The sequence below is a fragment of the Salmo salar genome, chromosome 11 (assembly GCF_965601325.2).
Source record: "Salmo salar chromosome 11, fSalSal1, whole genome shotgun sequence".
NCBI classification, from domain to species: Eukaryota; Metazoa; Chordata; class Actinopteri; order Salmoniformes; family Salmonidae; genus Salmo; species Salmo salar.
The window spans coordinates 105575519-105592474 of record NC_138301.1 but is presented as its reverse complement, the minus strand read 5'-3'; the positions used below and the strand labels follow the sequence as shown (position 1 = coordinate 105592474).

The following is a 16956-nucleotide window of genomic DNA, read 5'->3' as shown; positions in this document are numbered from 1 at the left end:
TTGTATTTCTGGTTTGCATAACAAACCACCAGTTGTTTAATATTATTCCATATAATGTTCCTTGGTTTTATTGCTGTTTTGCATAATAAACCACGTCTGTATGTATCTCTTCTCCGCTGCGTGGCCTGCTGGGGCAGCAGCAACTGCTGGGGCTGCAGTTGGAGTATTATCCCAGGGATTAGCAGAGTTGTGAAAGGTGTCAGGACATAGGTCACAGACATAGCCCTACTCACAGCTTTCATTGCATTAATGACATCAATCATCATCTTCATAATCCTATTCCTCCCACTGACTGACACTTACAGAACGCAGAATAACTGATTAATTTACGAACGCACCCTTAGAGAGAGGGTTACAGGTCGAATGAGAGAATATGAGAAAAATGAAGTGTGTGAGCAAAGTGTGGGTGGGTAAAATGGTGGAAATGGTAGGGAAAGGAAAGCTGGTCAAAACAAAGACACATAGACAAAATGACAGAACTCCACAAATCAATTAAAAACTTGAACCTTTAATAATTGTCTGTCATAATAGCTCTGTAATAAAGTGCTGTGTATGTCATATTGCTGAAGGTTACATAGCAGAGCATTGAATCTTTCTACAGTCAGCTTCACATTGCTGTTACGCAAAATGTAACGTGTGCTTTTTAAAATATTCCCCAAAATGTAAAATGTTCATATAATTCTATCCCTTAGTAATTGGAGATATCTTTGCATTTTTAAGTGTCAACCATAATATTGTTGTGGTATAAACTGAGAGAACACTGCAATGGTGAGGTGGAAATAACCATGCATAGCAACCCCGAGTTATAAACTATAAAATTACAATAATAATGTGTTTTTTTATTTCTCCTTTGGGGAGTATATGTAATTTATTAAACATTGAAAAGCTTATTTAATCATGGAGAATTGTGGAGGGCTTGGGGTGAGGTTAATGTGAGCCTGTATTATTATTAATTGTGTTATTTTGTGTGTGTAGCGCAGCCATGGATACCTAAGACTGGGGTGCATTGTCCCCGGACAACTGATACAAAAATACATTAGCCCTCAAGTGACTGAAATAGATTACAACATTCATGTCACTCGTTTAGGCAGAATTTCTCAAACTCTTTGCCCTAGCGCTCCACAGCTGATTCAAATAATTAAAGCTTGATGATGAGTTAATTATTTGAATCAGCTGTGTAGTGCTAGGGCAAAAACCAAAACGTGCACCCCTTGGAGTCCCCAGGACCGAGTTTGGGAAACACTGCATTTAGGGGTAAAACATTAAACACAGAAATATATCAGCATTAAAATGGATTGTGATGTCAAAGAAATACCAGATTAATTGATCAGTGTCTAGTTAGATTATTTATCACCCAATAAAATGCCACGTTTGTCCCCTACACCACCCTGTCTGAAACATTTTGATTTCTCCACTTTATCTGGCGGCGGTTGCCTAAGCTTCAGTGTCTTCACTGCCCACCTGGTTCAGCTGAAGGAAAACCAGCACAGGAGTCACATACTCCATGATCGTCTCCTTCACCCCTTTCTCCAGCAGGTAGCCCTCAGTCTCAATCTCAGTGTTCTCCTGCCCTGCCAACGCTTCCATGGTTGTCTGCAGGTACCGCAGACTTACCAGCACAGATGACTGGAGGGGAAGGATAGGAGAGGGAAGAGAAGGGAGAAAGGTTATACAGGAGGATGTTGGATATACTGTATTACTACTCAACAGTGAGCTACAAGTATAATTGTGGCCACTCACAGGAGTCCGGGAGCCTTCTGATTGCCACACAGGACATTAGCTCAATTTTAGGTGTATAGGTGTATAGGTTGATATATACTGTATATCTGCACAGTACCTGCAGCAGGAAGACAGACAGGACCCCAGCACCAATAGTGTTCATCAGGCCCATGTAGTAGTTGACTAGAGCTTCCCTGCAGCCGCGGATGTAGATGTTGAGCTCCTCGGTCTGGTGCTCATAGCTGTAGTGGGCTGAGTTGTTGGTGAGGCGGTCCTGGATGCAGGGTCTTGGGGAACTGGGGTTGCAGCAGCTGAAAGGGACCCCATCAAACAGGTAACGCCCATCCACGTTGCTCTTAACACGACTAAAGAAGAAGAGAGGAGGGAAGGGAAGTAAATAGAGAATAAACGGTCTACATCATGCCTTTGTATTACCTCAACCATCTAATTTCCTATAACCTTAATGATTTATTTCAATGATAACCTGACATGGGATTCTTCCTTTACCAAAGACTGTCAGACTGCTCCCAGTCCTCTAATACTCACTCCTTCACTTCCTTAGAGCTAAAGTCTAGGTAGCGGTTGCTGATCCACTGGACCTCGAACCAGTCCTTGAAGTCGGTGTTTCCGCAGCAACGGAACTCCATCTGCAGGCGGTCAATGGTCTGCTTCTGGAAGCAGCGGCCGGGGGTATCTGTGTCCTTGTAGAAGCGAATGCCGTTCTTCAGGCCGATCTTCAGGGAGGACTCCAGGTTCCCCTTCATGGCATAGCTCATGATCACAGCCATCAACATGAGCAGGGTGAAGAGGAGGGAAACACCCCAGTAGGGTTGCATGAAGGTTTTCCAGCGGGGAAAGCGTCCGGCGTCCAGCGCATCCTGGCACATACGGCCTGCGAAGTAGTTGATACCCAGAGAGGCCAGACCCACTATCATCAGGGTGTTGGGCACAGCATGGATCTCTGTGTTGTCCATTACCTGTAGGCAGAAGAACCTCATGCATCAGTGATGCAGCAAACTATACAGTATAAAGTGATATGTTAGGCTGTCAAACCATTGATCCCATATTTAAGGAAAAGTGAACATGTAGAGGTCAATGAATAATCTCATGGTTTACAGTGGGGAACATAACTAAAGGCTATATTGTATATTGGAGGAAATCAATTAGGTTGTTTTTATTTTACTGAAATTGAACATAAATATTTGCTGCAAAAAGGCTGCATTGAGAGGAATTTTGTTTCTGTTGATGTGTTCAACAAGTGCAATAACTGATAGTATATTATTCCAAATACTGTAATCTCAAGAGATAGATGATGAATAGGATCATAATAAAACTGTCAATCACACAGTCACTCCACATTCTGTTGGTCAGCTCATCTTATCCCTATTATGAGCTTATCATCGGTATGTTCAGACCAGAGACAGTTTCCCCTTGTTCATAACGTTCACATCTAATCACCAATCCAATAGCTCTATAGATACCTCTTCCCAATCCCACTCATGAGAGCATTATCAAAGGCTCCTGAATTCTACATGAGATGTTATCTTCAACACTCCAATGCATTTCATTGTCATCTAGAAACACTAAAAAAATGTACTCTTAATTTAAGCTCCAATATACTCAAATAAGGTGTAATGAATTTCCCCCCCTTTCACCCTCATGCTTTTCGTGCAGTTTATGACCAGAAGTTTACTAGTATCACTCTTTGATTCAGGCATACTGTATAATTTTACTGAATACACCCTGAGAAAGTGAAGCTTCTGGATAAGTCATATGTATTGTATTGGAAGAACCCTAGTGGCGTTGTATGCTCTTAGAAAAAAGGGTTCCAAAAGGGTTATTTGGCTGTCCCCATAGAAAAAAACTTTTTGGTACCAGGTAAAACCATTTCTGGTTCCAGGTAGAACTATTTTGGGTTTCATGTGGAACCCTCTGGGGAAAGGCTTCTACATCGAACCCAATAAGCTTCTACCTGGAACCAAAAATGGTTTTCAAAGGGGTTTCCTATGGGGACAGCCGAATAACCCTTTTAGTTTCTAGATAGCAAAACATTTTCTAAGAGTGTACAGTGTAAAGCTGTAGAGCATTGCAGTAGCCTACCTCTGCCCTCCTGCGGAGCTCGGTCTTGAGGAAGCAGCCCAGGGTAAAGGTGAACGCTCCAGCCAGTGTGGCCATCCAGGAGAGCAGCCACAGCCCCTGGGCCAGCTTCACCCTCTTCTCAAAAGGGAACTTCATCTTCATCAGCACCATGGTGGTGGTGGGAGCCTACGGAGGCTCCGAGGGTTACTGGCAGAAATAAATTAGGAATGTGGTGATGAAGGGATGATGAGTTGGATCTGAGGGGAAGGAGGAGAGTGCAGTGACTGACTGCTGGAATGATCTGAGAGGCAACCTGGAAAGGGTGGGTAAGGTCAAAGGTGAAGAAGAGTAAGTCTGGAAAAACTTGAAGTGCAACAGGTAGAATTCAGAATTTTAAATGGAGTTGACTGATTCGATGAGTGTTTTTCAAAGCAGAGATGGTAAGAGGATTCTTGTAGGAGAAAGATGGGTTTGTAATCCAAAATCAAATAAGGAATAATCACATCAAAATGGTTTAGTGAACAAAATCTGTTGGGAGAAATAAAAGCCACAAAATACTGAACGTTGTATCTTAATTGGTATCTCCTGGATTTGTTAGTGGCGGTGTGTCAAAGTTCACCTGCTTGATCCCCCCAAAAAAGTTATTCAAGAAAGTCCAGGTGACCCTTCAGTCCTGTTCTAGCACCTGTGTGCCCATGCTTAGGTAGGTGAGACACAATGGATTTGGACAATGTTGGACATCGGGAGAGTCTTAGCCCTAATCTCTCACCTGTCCTATTAAACATACCTTTCCAATTGGAATCCAGGCCACTGTCTGGTCAGCAAAGCTAGCCTCCCTTGAACCAGGGGTGGGGACATAGATGAGCTCTGACTAACCAAATTGAAGATGACAGGGTGAACGATACTGTATAAGCATGGGCACTGATACATTTGCCACTCTATAACCTGTAACCTCTCTGAAATGTTAGCATGAAGCTAATAATTATTATATATTTTTTTAACTATGTGTATGGCCTTGCTCTCAAGCACTGTGGTCAACAATTATTGGTGATTGATATCAATTTTGATTAGATTGATATAGTCAAATATATATCTCAAGAACCCAAATCAATATTTCTTACTAACATATCTGGTTATCAGGCATATACTGTAAAGTCTGAAAATGATGCAGGTAAGCACTATTGAAAATGATCTACAAGCATATTGGTAATAAACTCACCAAGGATATACTATACCAAGTTACTCTTCCTTAATGGAATTGAGAGGGGGAAAGAAAGAGAGAGCGTGAGAGAGACAGGGAGAGAGGGGGAAAGAAAGAGAGAGCGTGAGAGAGACAGGGAGAGAGGGGGGAAGAAAGAGAGAGCGTGAGAGAGACAGGGAGAGAGGGGGAAAGTGAGGATAATCCTGTCTAAAGCTCCTGTAACAGCCTCAGCAGGGTGAGTTTAAACTAACATGGAAAACCATTTCCAGCCTAAAAACCTAAGATAGATAGAGGACATGGACTTCTCTGTTTACTGGCTGGTTTTGTGACAGTAACACCCATTTTAAACTGCCATGATGTCGCTTGCTCTTGACAATTCAGAACAAATATACATGTGACACACTCAATGGGTTGCCACTAGTTATCACAGCCACAATAATGGCTAAAACCTGCCTATTTCTACAATTTTGATTTGAAACCTAACCCTAACCTTAAATTAATACCAAAAAGCGAATGTTTGTTTTCATGATTTTTAACGATATAGCCAATTTTCACTTTGTGGCAACTAGTAACGACAACAAAGAAGGTGGACTGACATGAACTTATGAAAGTACATCAGTGTTAATAAAACCTTGGGACAAGCCAACCCCTAAGTTAAGATAGCAGGTGTAAAAAAATGCTTGAGTGGAGTCCCCACATCCGTTTTTCAGGGGAAACGGAAGTTAGGTTGAAAATACCCTGGAAACCGGGAAACATCCGCTTCATTGCCAACCACCACCTAGAGTGTCCCTAAGTTAACAGGTGGCCTGAGAAATGGGTAGAAAATACATTTACTCATATATTACTCATATCTCAGTAAATCTGCTGCATGCAGAGAAACCATAAAGCAAAGAGTGGCTCCTCTTGGTGATAACTGACTGACTGACTCTCCTCCCCCTCAATCTAACGCTGTCACCTTCTAACATATTCAACTGAATCAAATATGCTACATGTTTTATGTAATTATTTGATGTTAATAAATTTGTAAATTATAGATGACTATATTTATTGAGAACATTCAGACACATTTATAGGACACAACACAAGGATAAAAACAGACAGTAGCAGCTCTACAGTGCTAAACCATATCACACATGGTTCATTTCAATTAAGATCAACCTAGGTGAAATATGGTGACAGCAACCGCCATTTCTAAATAATAAATATGTAACCTATACCGTAAATAGTGGAAATCTATCTATCACTGGTCCTGTAATACACCATGGAGGACAGAGGTATGGATTGGAGGGCGAGGCAGCAGAGAGCATGGCAGCATAGACATCACAACACACTGTGCTTTCCTCACATTTTGACACAGTGACTATGATTTTGGTTGAAAATAGAGATATATGTTCCCAACATGTCTCTATATGCTAGGTTGAAGATAAATAAATGTTGCTTATAGTATTTATTCGACCTTGCCTATATGCTTCTTCCAATCCATTCAAATATATTTACTATGGTCACCAGCGGGAAATCCCATACAGGACAAAACAGAAATGTCATGTGGCATAATAACATTGCTTATACTGTATCATACATACACTACCATTGAAAAGTTTGGGGTCACTTAGAAATGTCATTTTGTCCATGAAAATAACATCAAATTGATTAGAAATACAGTGTGGACATTGTTAATGTTGTAAATGACTATTGTAGCTGGAAACGGCAGATTTTTTATGGAATATCTACATAGGCCCATTATCAGCAACCATCACTCCTGTGTTCCAATGGCACGTTGTGTTAGCTAATCCAAGTTTATCATTTTAAAAGACTAATTGATCATTAGAAAACCCTTTTGCAATTATGTTAGCACAGCTGAAAACTGTTGTTCTAATTAAAGAAGCAATAAAACTGTCCTTCTTCAGACTAGTTGAGTATCTGGAGCATCAGCATTTGTGGGTTCGATTACAGGCTCAAAATGGCTAGAAACAATTTATCTATTTTTGTTCTGAGAAATTAAAGCTATTCCATGCAAGAAATTGCCAAGAAACTGAAGATCTCGTACAACACTGTGTACTACTCCCTTCACAGAACAGCACAAACTGGCTAACCAGAATAGGAAGAGTGGGAGGCCCCAGTGCACAACTGAGCAAGAGGACAAGTACATTAAAGTGTCTAGTTTGAGAAACAGGCGCCTCACTAGTCCTCAACTGGCAGCTTCATTAAATAGTGCCCGCAAAACACCAGTCTCAACATCAAAAATGAAGAGGCGACTCTGGGATGCTGACCTTCTAGGCAGAGTTCCTCTGTCCAGTGTCTGTGTTCTTTTGCCCATCTTAATCTTTTCTTTTTATTGGCCAGGCTGAGATATGGCTTTTTCTTTGCAACTCTGCCTAGAAGGCCAACATCTATGGAGTCACCTCTTCACTGTTGACGTTGAGACTGGTGTTTTGCGGATACTATTTAATGAAGCTGCCAGTTGAGGACTTGTGAGGTGTCTGTTTCTCAAACTAGGCACTCTCAATTTTGTTATTTTAATGGACAAAAAACGTGGTTCTTTGAAAAACAAAGACATTTCTAAGTGACCCCAAACTTTTGAACGGTAGTGTATCTCACTGGACTGTTGCATGCCTCTGGTGACCACAATGACAATGGTGATTAAGTTTTACATTACGTCATGTTGCTTTTTCCATCATATCAACATGGAGACATAAACATCAATATTATAAGATAAGACATAGTTTGCATGCAAGAAGAATAAATATGTTTCTTTGTTTTCCCCATGGATTCTTAACTATTACTTTAGGGAGGAAACCTTTATACATTCTAGCAGTTGGAACCATACACACCAGACCACACGATCATCCCCAAATTGTGTTTTCATTTTATCACCATTAACTAAAACCGGTCTTAAAAAAGCTTGTTTCCAATCCACCATGAATGTCCAACGGATACTATTTGTAGTAAATATTTGATGGTATACATTGTCCAAATTAGACCTTGCATTATATCTGTCTGCAGGTGAATTAATTTATGAGGACAAACAAAGTATATCTATCTACATGTCTTCCATCTTACCTAAAGACCTACATTCTGTGAAACACTTGTCGTCTTATCTAACATGCACGCACCGAGAGAAAGACACACACCAACCAGTATAATGAATTATGCACAAGAGGTTCTGAAAGGATCTATTTTCTATAAATCAGTGGAAAGGGCGAGATTCGGCCGTGGTCTCCATGGTGATGGAAAAGCTTTGGGCTGTGAAGTTCTCGGTGCTCTGCTATGATGAGACGGGAGGGAGGCCTGGACAGTGTTTCTTGGAGAGATCGCAACCGGGAACAGGAGATATCAAAGAGACGTGCTTTTTGTTTGATGTTACCTCTGGAGGACATCAAAGCCATTCCCTGCATAGTGTAACAACAAAAAAACACACCAGGACATGTTTTTGACTATGAATAGAGAAAAATATCATAAATATCAAAACGTGGAGCTGGGGATCCTCGATCTCCAACTTGGGCCGCTTGCCTTAATAGCTTCAGGTGCAGAACAAAAATAATGTTTGAAAGTTTCTTTCTTACTTGTTGCTGGCAGTTGTTTTAATGATGAATAATATTTAGGCCTGGAAACTTTCAAATCAGATATAAATAATTGAATTATAATTTAAATGATTATTATTAAATTGGTTATAAAGACCAATTCTGTTGCTTTATGTTTAAAATACAACATACTCATAGATGAATTATGAATATCAAATGTAATAAAGATCACTCTAAGTTTAATTACTTCAACAACCATGCACCAACCCAGTCAACATCTGTGTCTCTGTGAAGAGATCAGGTGTCACAGCTGTGTTCTTTCCCCATTCAGCACTTTGTCCGGTATCCCTTGTCCTCCCCCTCGCTGCGCTGCAGCTGGCAGATGAAGTGGTTGAGCATATTTTGGGCCGACTGCAAGTTTTCCAGACTGCTGCCAGGATCTGCCTCCGTGGTATCCACACCGCCATCATCACCCATGTTCCCGCTCCTTGTCCTCCAGTTACGGATGATCTCATCTTCTGAGTCATCCATGGTACCGTCCTCTGGTTGGTGGAGGTCCATCATGGCCTCTGTGCCCTTCAGCTGGCCATGCTGCTCCTCCTGTCTTTGATTCTTCCCCCTACAGGAGGGGATCTCATCCAGACTGGCTGACAGGATGCGGATGGGAGAGCCTAGTTTGCGGCTCGCAGTGGCCCTGTACACATCCTCTGTTGGGCCATCAGCTGAGCTCTTGAAAATGGTGGTGAGGGTGACACCATCTATGGGGGCTGGTAAGGTCTCAGAGTGAATGGTAACATGGAGATGGGGGACCTGCTGGGAGCGGGCAGGGTGTTGTCTGACAATCTCCTCACTCCCTGACTCACTCTCTGTCTCTCCCTCTCCTGCCCAGCGAAAACGCTCCTGTCTCCACGGTTGAAACGCTGTACCACCATGATGATCTCCCCCTGACCTCAGAACACATTTTGGAGCCTCATCCCCCATTTCCGACCAATCAGATTCCTCCTCTTCTGGCAATGTTCCCAGCGATAGGTCCTCCCCTGTGGCGGTGACCTTTCCATAATGATGACTATCCATGAATTGGACCGGTGGTGGCGCAACAGGGAGATTTAATTGATTGACAGAATCATCTCGGTGGAAATGTTGGTCGAGGGCTTCCTGCAGCAATGATGTTACCTAAGGGGTGAAGGAGTAATCAATCGATTCGTCAATCATGGTCAACAGTTAAAAACACAGAACAGAATACAGACATGTTGTTGACAAAGAACAATGCACAATTATACATCAAGAAAAAAAGAGAAAAAAAATCAAGACTAATAGCTTCATAACAATGTTTTTTTTTTTTAGAAACAATGGGTTATGTAAAACAACATTTATTAACTACATGCAGCTCGAAGCAAAAACAATGGTTTCTATTGGTGGTTTTACTCTCAACTAAAATGGGCATGATGAATAAACAGAAGGTCAAACTAAAGGGAGATTTGGATGGTGAAAGGTAGGAGACATTTTATACTATACAAAGAGAAACAGTTACAATTTGCTACATTGTGTAAGTGCATACCATGCACTATAGCTGATTCTTATTGCAATGCATTCCTAGGTTGGGGCTTGAGGGTCAGGGGATCATAGAGGTCAGGCGAATTTGTTTCAGGGCCTGTACTAGTAGTATTTTCCTGTACTTGGCCACTCTGGTCTGGTTTTGCGCACGTTTTAGGTTGTCTTTTTGTCTCGGCTAGATCTGTTCATCAGGAGGAGTTCTCACGTTAATAGTCTCCATGCTGTGGATGGTGTTCTTGGCTGAGGGCAGCTGATCTGTCAGGGATGTGATCCGCTGGTTCAGATGCTCATGCTCCCCTTCCATACTCTGAGGCTGACAGACCACACACATAAGACAGAACAAACATAAACATGATAAAAATGGTGATACAATTTTCCAGATATGTGAACGAAATCCCTTCTATTGACTTATCTAATGTATACTTGTATGTAAAATGAGCTTTTGATCTTCTGGTGCCTCACCACTGAACGAAGCTTCTGCTCCATGAGATTTTTGGTTTGTTGAGTGTAGGAGTTGTTATCTGTAAGTCTGAAATGGGAGAGAGATACATAAGGACTGTGAGAGGTACAGTATAGCACTATCTAAGCTTGACAATGTCATGCATATTAACTCAAAATGAATGCTGATTTGAATTTTTCTAAACTTTTGACTGAGTTCCTGTAAAAGGCAAATAAAATGGATTGGAACTGCCACTCCTCTCTGAACCCCCTCATAATTCTAGAGGTATCCGTCCCGTCTCATCACAGCCCTGACCTTTTGAATTTGTCCAGGAGGTTGCTCAGCTCAACACAAGTGTTCTGTAGTTCTGACTCAAGTAGCTGGTGACTGCTCTTAAACTCTGTGCCCATGCACTCCATTCGCACGGCAGTCTGGCACAAACTGTGGTGTAGATCCTCATTTTGCTCCTGAAGCATCCTGAATGAAGTAGGAGAGAGGAGGGGTTTAGTGCTCAGTTAGATAATAATGTGTATCTTCAAGAAAAATGTATTTATTGTTAAACAACAAACATATGGAGGAGAGGATTTTAAAAAAACGTTATTTTCTCAATTAAAATGATTCCCCCAATAAACAATAAGACAAAGATCAAATTAAACAAAATAAAACTCACATTATTCGATTAACCTTGGATGCTTCCTGTATGGGAAGGACAAAACAAAAAAAGTATTTACAGTCGTCCACAATGTGCATTTCAGAAATAGAAATTGATTCTGCAGCTTCTAGTTAATAGACATTGATAACCAATAGGGGCACGTTGTGTGATAATTTGATGTGCATGAGTTTGCATGTGATCACTTTTTCCATGTGTCATCCATGATTACGTAGTTAGGAAGGAGCCTGCATGTTAAATTCCACAATCGATGGAAAACAAATGAGTGGAACATTCTTACATAATTAAGAATGTAAAACACGTGCAACGGTACAAAATGGTCAATAAATATACAGTATACTGTAGATAATGCTTGACATAACTAGCAATAGTGATAAACCAAACCCCCAGAGCAATGTCATACTTTATGTAGAGAGGTAGTTGAGCCGCTGCAGCCCGTCTGCCGCTCGTCCTGACTTGTGGGGCTGCTGGTATTCCTGGAAGAACCAGACTTGCTGGAATGGGACAATGACTCCAGCTCTGTGGCCGATGCACTGACAGGAAAGTGCTCCTTAGACTGGCTTGATGGGCTGTGGTGACTGACATGGTGCTGATAGTGGTGCTGTGTGTCTGCAGGTGAGGGATGTTGGTGAGATTCAGAATTGGAAGGATGGTGGTGATGATGAGATTCTGGGTTGGTAGAAATGTGATGGGGTTCAGAATGGGAGTGTGAATGGTGAGATTCTGAATGAGAGAGGTGTTGGTGGGAGCCACGGGGATCGTGAGATTCTGGATGGGAGCCACGGGGATCGTGAGATTCTGGATGGGAGCCACGGGGATCGTGAGATTCTGGATGGGAGCCACGGGGATCGTGAGATTCTGGATGGGAGCCACGGGGATCGTGAGATTCTGGATGGGAGCCACGGGGATCGTGAGATTCTGGATGGGAGCCACGGGGATCGTGAGATTCTGGATGGGAGCCACGGGGATCGTGAGATTCTGGATGGGAGCCACGGGGATCGTGAGATTCTGGATGGGAGCCACGGGGATCGTGAGATTCTGGATGGGAGCCACGGGGATCGTGAGATTCTGGATGGGAGCCACGGGGATCGTGAGATTCTGGATTGGAGTCTCGGGGATCGTGAAATTCTGGATTGGAGTCTCGGTGATGGAGAGATTCTGGATTGGAGTCTCGGTGATGGAGAGATTCTGGATTGGAGTCTCGGTGATGGAGAGATTCTGGATGGGACCCACGGGGATCGTGAGATTCTGGATGGGAGCCACGGGGATCGTGAGATTCTGCATGGGAGCCACGGGGATCGTGAAATTCTGGATGGGAGCCACGGGGATCGTGAAATTCTGGATGGGAGCCACGGGGATCGTTAAATTCTGGATTAGAGTCTCGGTGATGGAGAGATTCTGGATGGGAGCCATGGTGATGGAGAGATTCTGGATGGGAGCCATGGTGATGGAGAGATTCTGGATGGGAGCCTCGGTGATGGAGAGATTCTGGATGGGAGCCTCGGTGATGGAGAGATTCTGGATGGGAGCCTCGGTGATGGAGAGATTCTGGATGGGAGCCTCGGTGATGGAGAGATTCTGGATGGGAGCCTCGGTGATGGAGAGATTCTGGATGGGAGCCTCGGTGATGGAGAGATTCTGGATGGGAGCCTCGGTGATGGAGAGATTCTGGATGGGAGCCTCGGTGATGGAGAGATTCTGGATGGGAGCCTCGGTGCTGGAGAGATTCTGGATGGGAGCCGCGGTGATGGAGAGATTCTGGATGGGAGCCGCGGTGATGGAGAGATTCTGGATGGGAGCCTCGGTGATGGAAAGATTCTGGATGGGAGCCTCGGTGATGGAGAGATTCTGGATGGGAGCCGCGGTGATGGAGAGATTCTGGATGGGAGCCTCGGTGATGGAGAGATTCTGGATGGGAGCCGCGGTGATGGAGAGATTCTGGATGGGAGCCGTTGTGATGGAGAGATTCTGGATGGGAGCCGCGGTGATGGAGAGATTCTGGATGGGAGCCGCGGTGATGGAGAGATTCTGGATGGGAGCCGTGGTGATGGAGAGATTCTGGATGGGAGCCGTGGTGATGGTGTGAATCTGGGTGGAGAGGATTGTGGTGGTGTCCATGGTGATGGGGATGAGTTGTGCTGTGGTGGTGTCTATGGTGATGGGGATGAGTTGGGCTGTGGTGGTCTCCATGGTGATGGGTTGAGCTGTGGTGGTGTCCATGGTGATGAGTTGGGCTGTGGTCGTCTCCATGGTGATGAGTTGGGCTCTGGTGGTCTCCATGGTGATGGGGATGAGTTGGGCTGTGATGGTCTCTATGGTGATGGGGATGAGTTGTGTTTTGGTGGTCTCCATGGTGTTGGGGATGAGTTTGGCTGTGATGGTCTCTATGGTGATGGGGATGAGTTGGGTTTTGGTGGTCTCCATGGGAATGGTGATGGGTTGGGCTGTGGTGGTCTCCATGGTGATGGTGATGGGTTGGGCTGTGGTGTTCTCCATGGTGATTGGGATGGCTGGGGCTGTGGAGGTCCCCATGGTGATGAGAATGGCTGGGGCTGTAGTGGTCTCCATGGTGATGGGGATGAGTGGGGCTGTGGTGGTCTCCATGGTGATGGGGATGAGTAGGGCTGTGGTGGTCTCCATGGTGATGGGGATGACTTGGGCTGTGATGATCTCCATGGTGATGGGAAAGCGTTTGGCTGTGAAGGTCTCCATGGTGATGGGGGTGAGTTGGGTTTTGGTGGTCTCCATGGTGATGGGGATAACTGGGGCTGTGATGGACTCCATGGGGATGAATTTGGCTGTAGTGGTTTCCATGGTGATGAGTGGGGTTATGGTGGTCTCCATGGTGATGGGGATGAGTTGGGCTGTGGTGGTCTCCATGGTGATTGGGATTAGTTGGGCTGTGGTGGACTCCATGGTGATGGGGATGAGTTGGGCTGTGGTGGTCTCCATGATGATGAGTGGGGTTATGGTGGTCTCCATGGTGATGGGGATGACTGGGGCTGTGGAGGTCTCCATGGTGATGGGGATGACTGGGGCTGTGGAGGTCTCCATGATGATGGGAATGACTGGGGCTGTGGAGGTCTCCATGGTGATGGGGATGAGTTGGGCTGTGGTGGTCTCCATGGGGATGAGTTTGGCTGTGGTGATCTCCATGGGGATGGCGATGGGTTAAGCTGTGGTGGTCTCCATGGTGATGGAGATGACTGGATCTGTGGAGGTCCCCATGGTGATGGGGATGACTGGGGCTGTGGAGGTCCCCATGGTCACTGGAGTGGCTTGGGCTGTGGTGGTCTCCATGGGGATGGCGATGGGTTAAGCTGTGGTGGTCTCCATGGTGATGGAGATGACTGGATCTGTGGAGGTCCCCATGGTGATGGGGATGACTGGGGCTGTGGAGGTCCCCATGGTCACTGGAGTGGCTTGGGCTGTGGTGGTCTCCATGGGGATGATTTTGGCTGTGGTGGTCTCCATGGTGATGGGGATGAGTTGGGTTGTGGTGGTCTCCATGGTGATGGGGATGAGTGGGGGTGTGGTGGTCTCCATGGTGATGGGGATGAGTTGGGTTGTGGTGGTCTCCATGGTGATGGGGATGACTGGGGCTGTGGTGGTCTCCATGGTGATGGGGATGAGTTGGGTTGTGGTGGTCTCCATGGTGATGGGGATGAGTTGGGCTGTGATGGTCTCCATGATGATGGGAATGAGTTGGGTTGTGGTGGTCTTCATGGTCATTAGTTTGGCTGTGGTGGTCTCCATGGGGATGGGGATGAGTTGGGCTGTGGTGGTCTCCATGGTGATGGGGATGAGTTGGGTTGTGGTGGTCTCCATGGTGATGGGGATGAGTTGGGCTGTGATGGTCTCCATGATGATGGGAATGAGTTGGGTTGTGGTGGTCTTCATGGTCATTAGTTTGGCTGTGGTGGTCTCCATGGGGATGGGGATGAGTTGGGCTGTGGTGGTCTCCATGGCGATGGGGATGGCTTGGGATGTGGTGGTCTCTATGTTGATGAAGTGGGCTGTGGTGGTCTCCATGGTGATGCTTTGGGCTTTGGTGGTCTCCATGGTGATGAGATGGACTTTGAAGACCTCTGTGATGGTGGTGAGATTGAGAATGGGAGAGATGCTGGTTATGATGGTGTGGTGTTGAAGAACGGGAGTGATGTCTTGATGAGGGGCAATTTTCTGGGCTACTGCTGTAATCGGTGTGGCTGCTAGGACTGTGGTGCATGTCTCTTGCAGGCTGATGGTGGCAATGGTGTTGGTGATGCTGGTTTGCGCCGAGATGGGAGCGAGAGTGCTTGATGTAATTAGAGTGCTTCCTGGAATGGGAATGCCTACTGATATGGGAGTGAACACTAACTGTCGTAGAGCTTGCACTGCCAGGCCGACTACGCTTCTGTCTTTGCCTCTGCTCCACTGTGCGTTCCACCTTGGGGAACCTCAGGGAGGCTTGTTCTGGGCTGCTAGGCCTGTGAGCAGCTGTGACTCCAAGAGAGGTGAGTCTGTATGGGCTGAGCACCTGCCTGGTGATCTCGTTCAGAAAGGCAGAGAACTTCAGCTTGTCCTTCACTAAGTTCTTATTGGCTATCTCCTTGCTTTTCCCCAACTCCTCCTGATCTACAATGGTATCTGCTTCTCCATCCCTGTCCTCACAATGGGACAGCGCCTCCATTGACTTTACCTTGCGGACTTTGCCAGCCATTCCTACCAATTTAGCACTCTCCTGCTTCTTCAGGGTAATCTTGGCAGGGGTCAGATGAGAGGACACAGCTTTCTTTTTTCCTTTCAGGCTCCTTTCCTGGCTGGGGGACTTGTGGAGATAGCCTTTGTCATCTATTAAAGGAGATGTCTCATCTTCCTCATCATCATAGGCCTTCCTCCCCTCAGAGATTTCAGTGCAGGACTGTGAGTACTTAGGGTTCTGCAGTGGATGTTTGTAATCCTTCACAGACTCATTTATAGTTGTCTGAGAGGACCAGGTGGATGAAGAGCCAGAGGATGATGAGGAGGAAGAGGATGATGTTAAGGAAGATGAGAAAGATGATGATGAGGAACCAGAGGAGGAGCTGGAGGAAGTTGCTGCAACCTGAGGGTGGGAGGTCACATCTGTAGCATGGTGATGCGCTTGGTGTTGGTGATGGTCGGGGGGAGAGTGGTGTGATTTCTCAATGTGGTGGTGAGGGTGATTGTTGTGGCCATGGTGATGGTGGCAGACAATGTTGCCCTCTGATGTTGAATGGTTGCTACTGCAAGAGGAGAACAGGATGACAGCAGTGTTCAGAGATCATATTCTTAGGGCTCAGTTACACCAGTGGAGGCTGCTGAGGGGAGGACAGCTCAAAATAATGCATGGAACATGGAAACCATGCGTTTGATGTATTTGACACCATTTCACTTATTCCGCTCCAGTCATTACCACAAGCCCATCCTCCCCAATGAAGGTGCCACCAACCTCCTGTGAGTAGCATGTTTTACAATAACGCAGTGCTGGTTAAATTTTGTCACATCTGAATATTTCTCAAAATATGTACAATTTCCAAAATGTTGAATATAAAAACAAGAAATTCCATCCAAGATTTCAGAAATTGGTGAACTAATAAACTAATTTAAATGAAACATACCCATGATAATTGTGATCCTCTGACCAATCTTGCTCGTGCTGGTGATGAGGACGGTGATGATATTCATGGTTGTGGTGATGGCTGAGATGGTGTTTGTGGTGATCAGTTTTTTGGTCAGCCATCTTGCAATGCTTGTGGTCCCTCTCGTGATG

General features: G+C 45.1%; 2 protein-coding genes across 2 annotated transcripts; both read right to left on the bottom strand.

The window, feature by feature from the left end:
* Positions 1–1225: 1225 nt before the first annotated feature.
* On the bottom strand, positions 1226–4597 carry LOC106563556 (RDS/peripherin-like protein xRDS35). Its single transcript, XM_014129234.3, has 4 exons — positions 3820–4597; positions 2266–2696; positions 1838–2084; positions 1226–1626 (listed from the first exon to the last, which is right to left on the bottom strand). The coding sequence occupies exons 1-4, from the start codon at positions 3967–3969 to the stop codon at positions 1435–1437; spliced, it is 1020 nt and encodes a 339-aa protein (XP_013984709.1). The 5' UTR covers positions 3970–4597; the 3' UTR covers positions 1226–1434.
* Positions 4598–10883: 6286 nt separating this feature from the next.
* Positions 10884–14457, bottom strand: LOC106563462 (uncharacterized). The gene is made up of 3 exons (XM_014129068.3): positions 11587–14457; positions 11184–11209; positions 10884–10990 (listed from the first exon to the last, which is right to left on the bottom strand). Exons 1-2 carry the CDS (start codon positions 14337–14339, stop codon positions 11185–11187), a joined length of 2778 nt encoding a protein of 925 aa, XP_013984543.3. The 5' UTR covers positions 14340–14457; the 3' UTR covers positions 10884–10990; position 11184.
* Positions 14458–16956: the final 2499 nt, after the last annotated feature.

What these genes read in the sequence shown, in the direction of transcription:
- LOC106563556 (XM_014129234.3), bottom strand. Translation starts at nt 3,969, where the DNA reads ATGGTGCTGATGAAGATGAAGTTCCCTTTTGAGAAGAGGGTGAAGCTG. An exon ending in AGCTCCGCAGGAGGGCAGAG is followed by an intron (nt 2,697 to 3,819) that starts GTAGGCTACTGC and finishes TTCTGCCTACAG; the next exon opens with GTAATGGACAACACAGAGAT. An exon ending in AGCTCTAAGGAAGTGAAGGA is followed by an intron (nt 2,085 to 2,265) that starts GTGAGTATTAGA and finishes CTTCTTCTTTAG; the next exon opens with TCGTGTTAAGAGCAACGTGG.
- LOC106563462 (XM_014129068.3), bottom strand. Translation starts at nt 14,339, where the DNA reads ATGGAGATCACCACAGCCAAACTCATCCCCATGGAGACCACCACAGCC. An exon ending in CAACTACCTCTCTACATAAA is followed by an intron (nt 11,210 to 11,586) that starts GTATGACATTGC and finishes CTTCCCATACAG; the next exon opens with GAAGCATCCAAGGTTAATCG.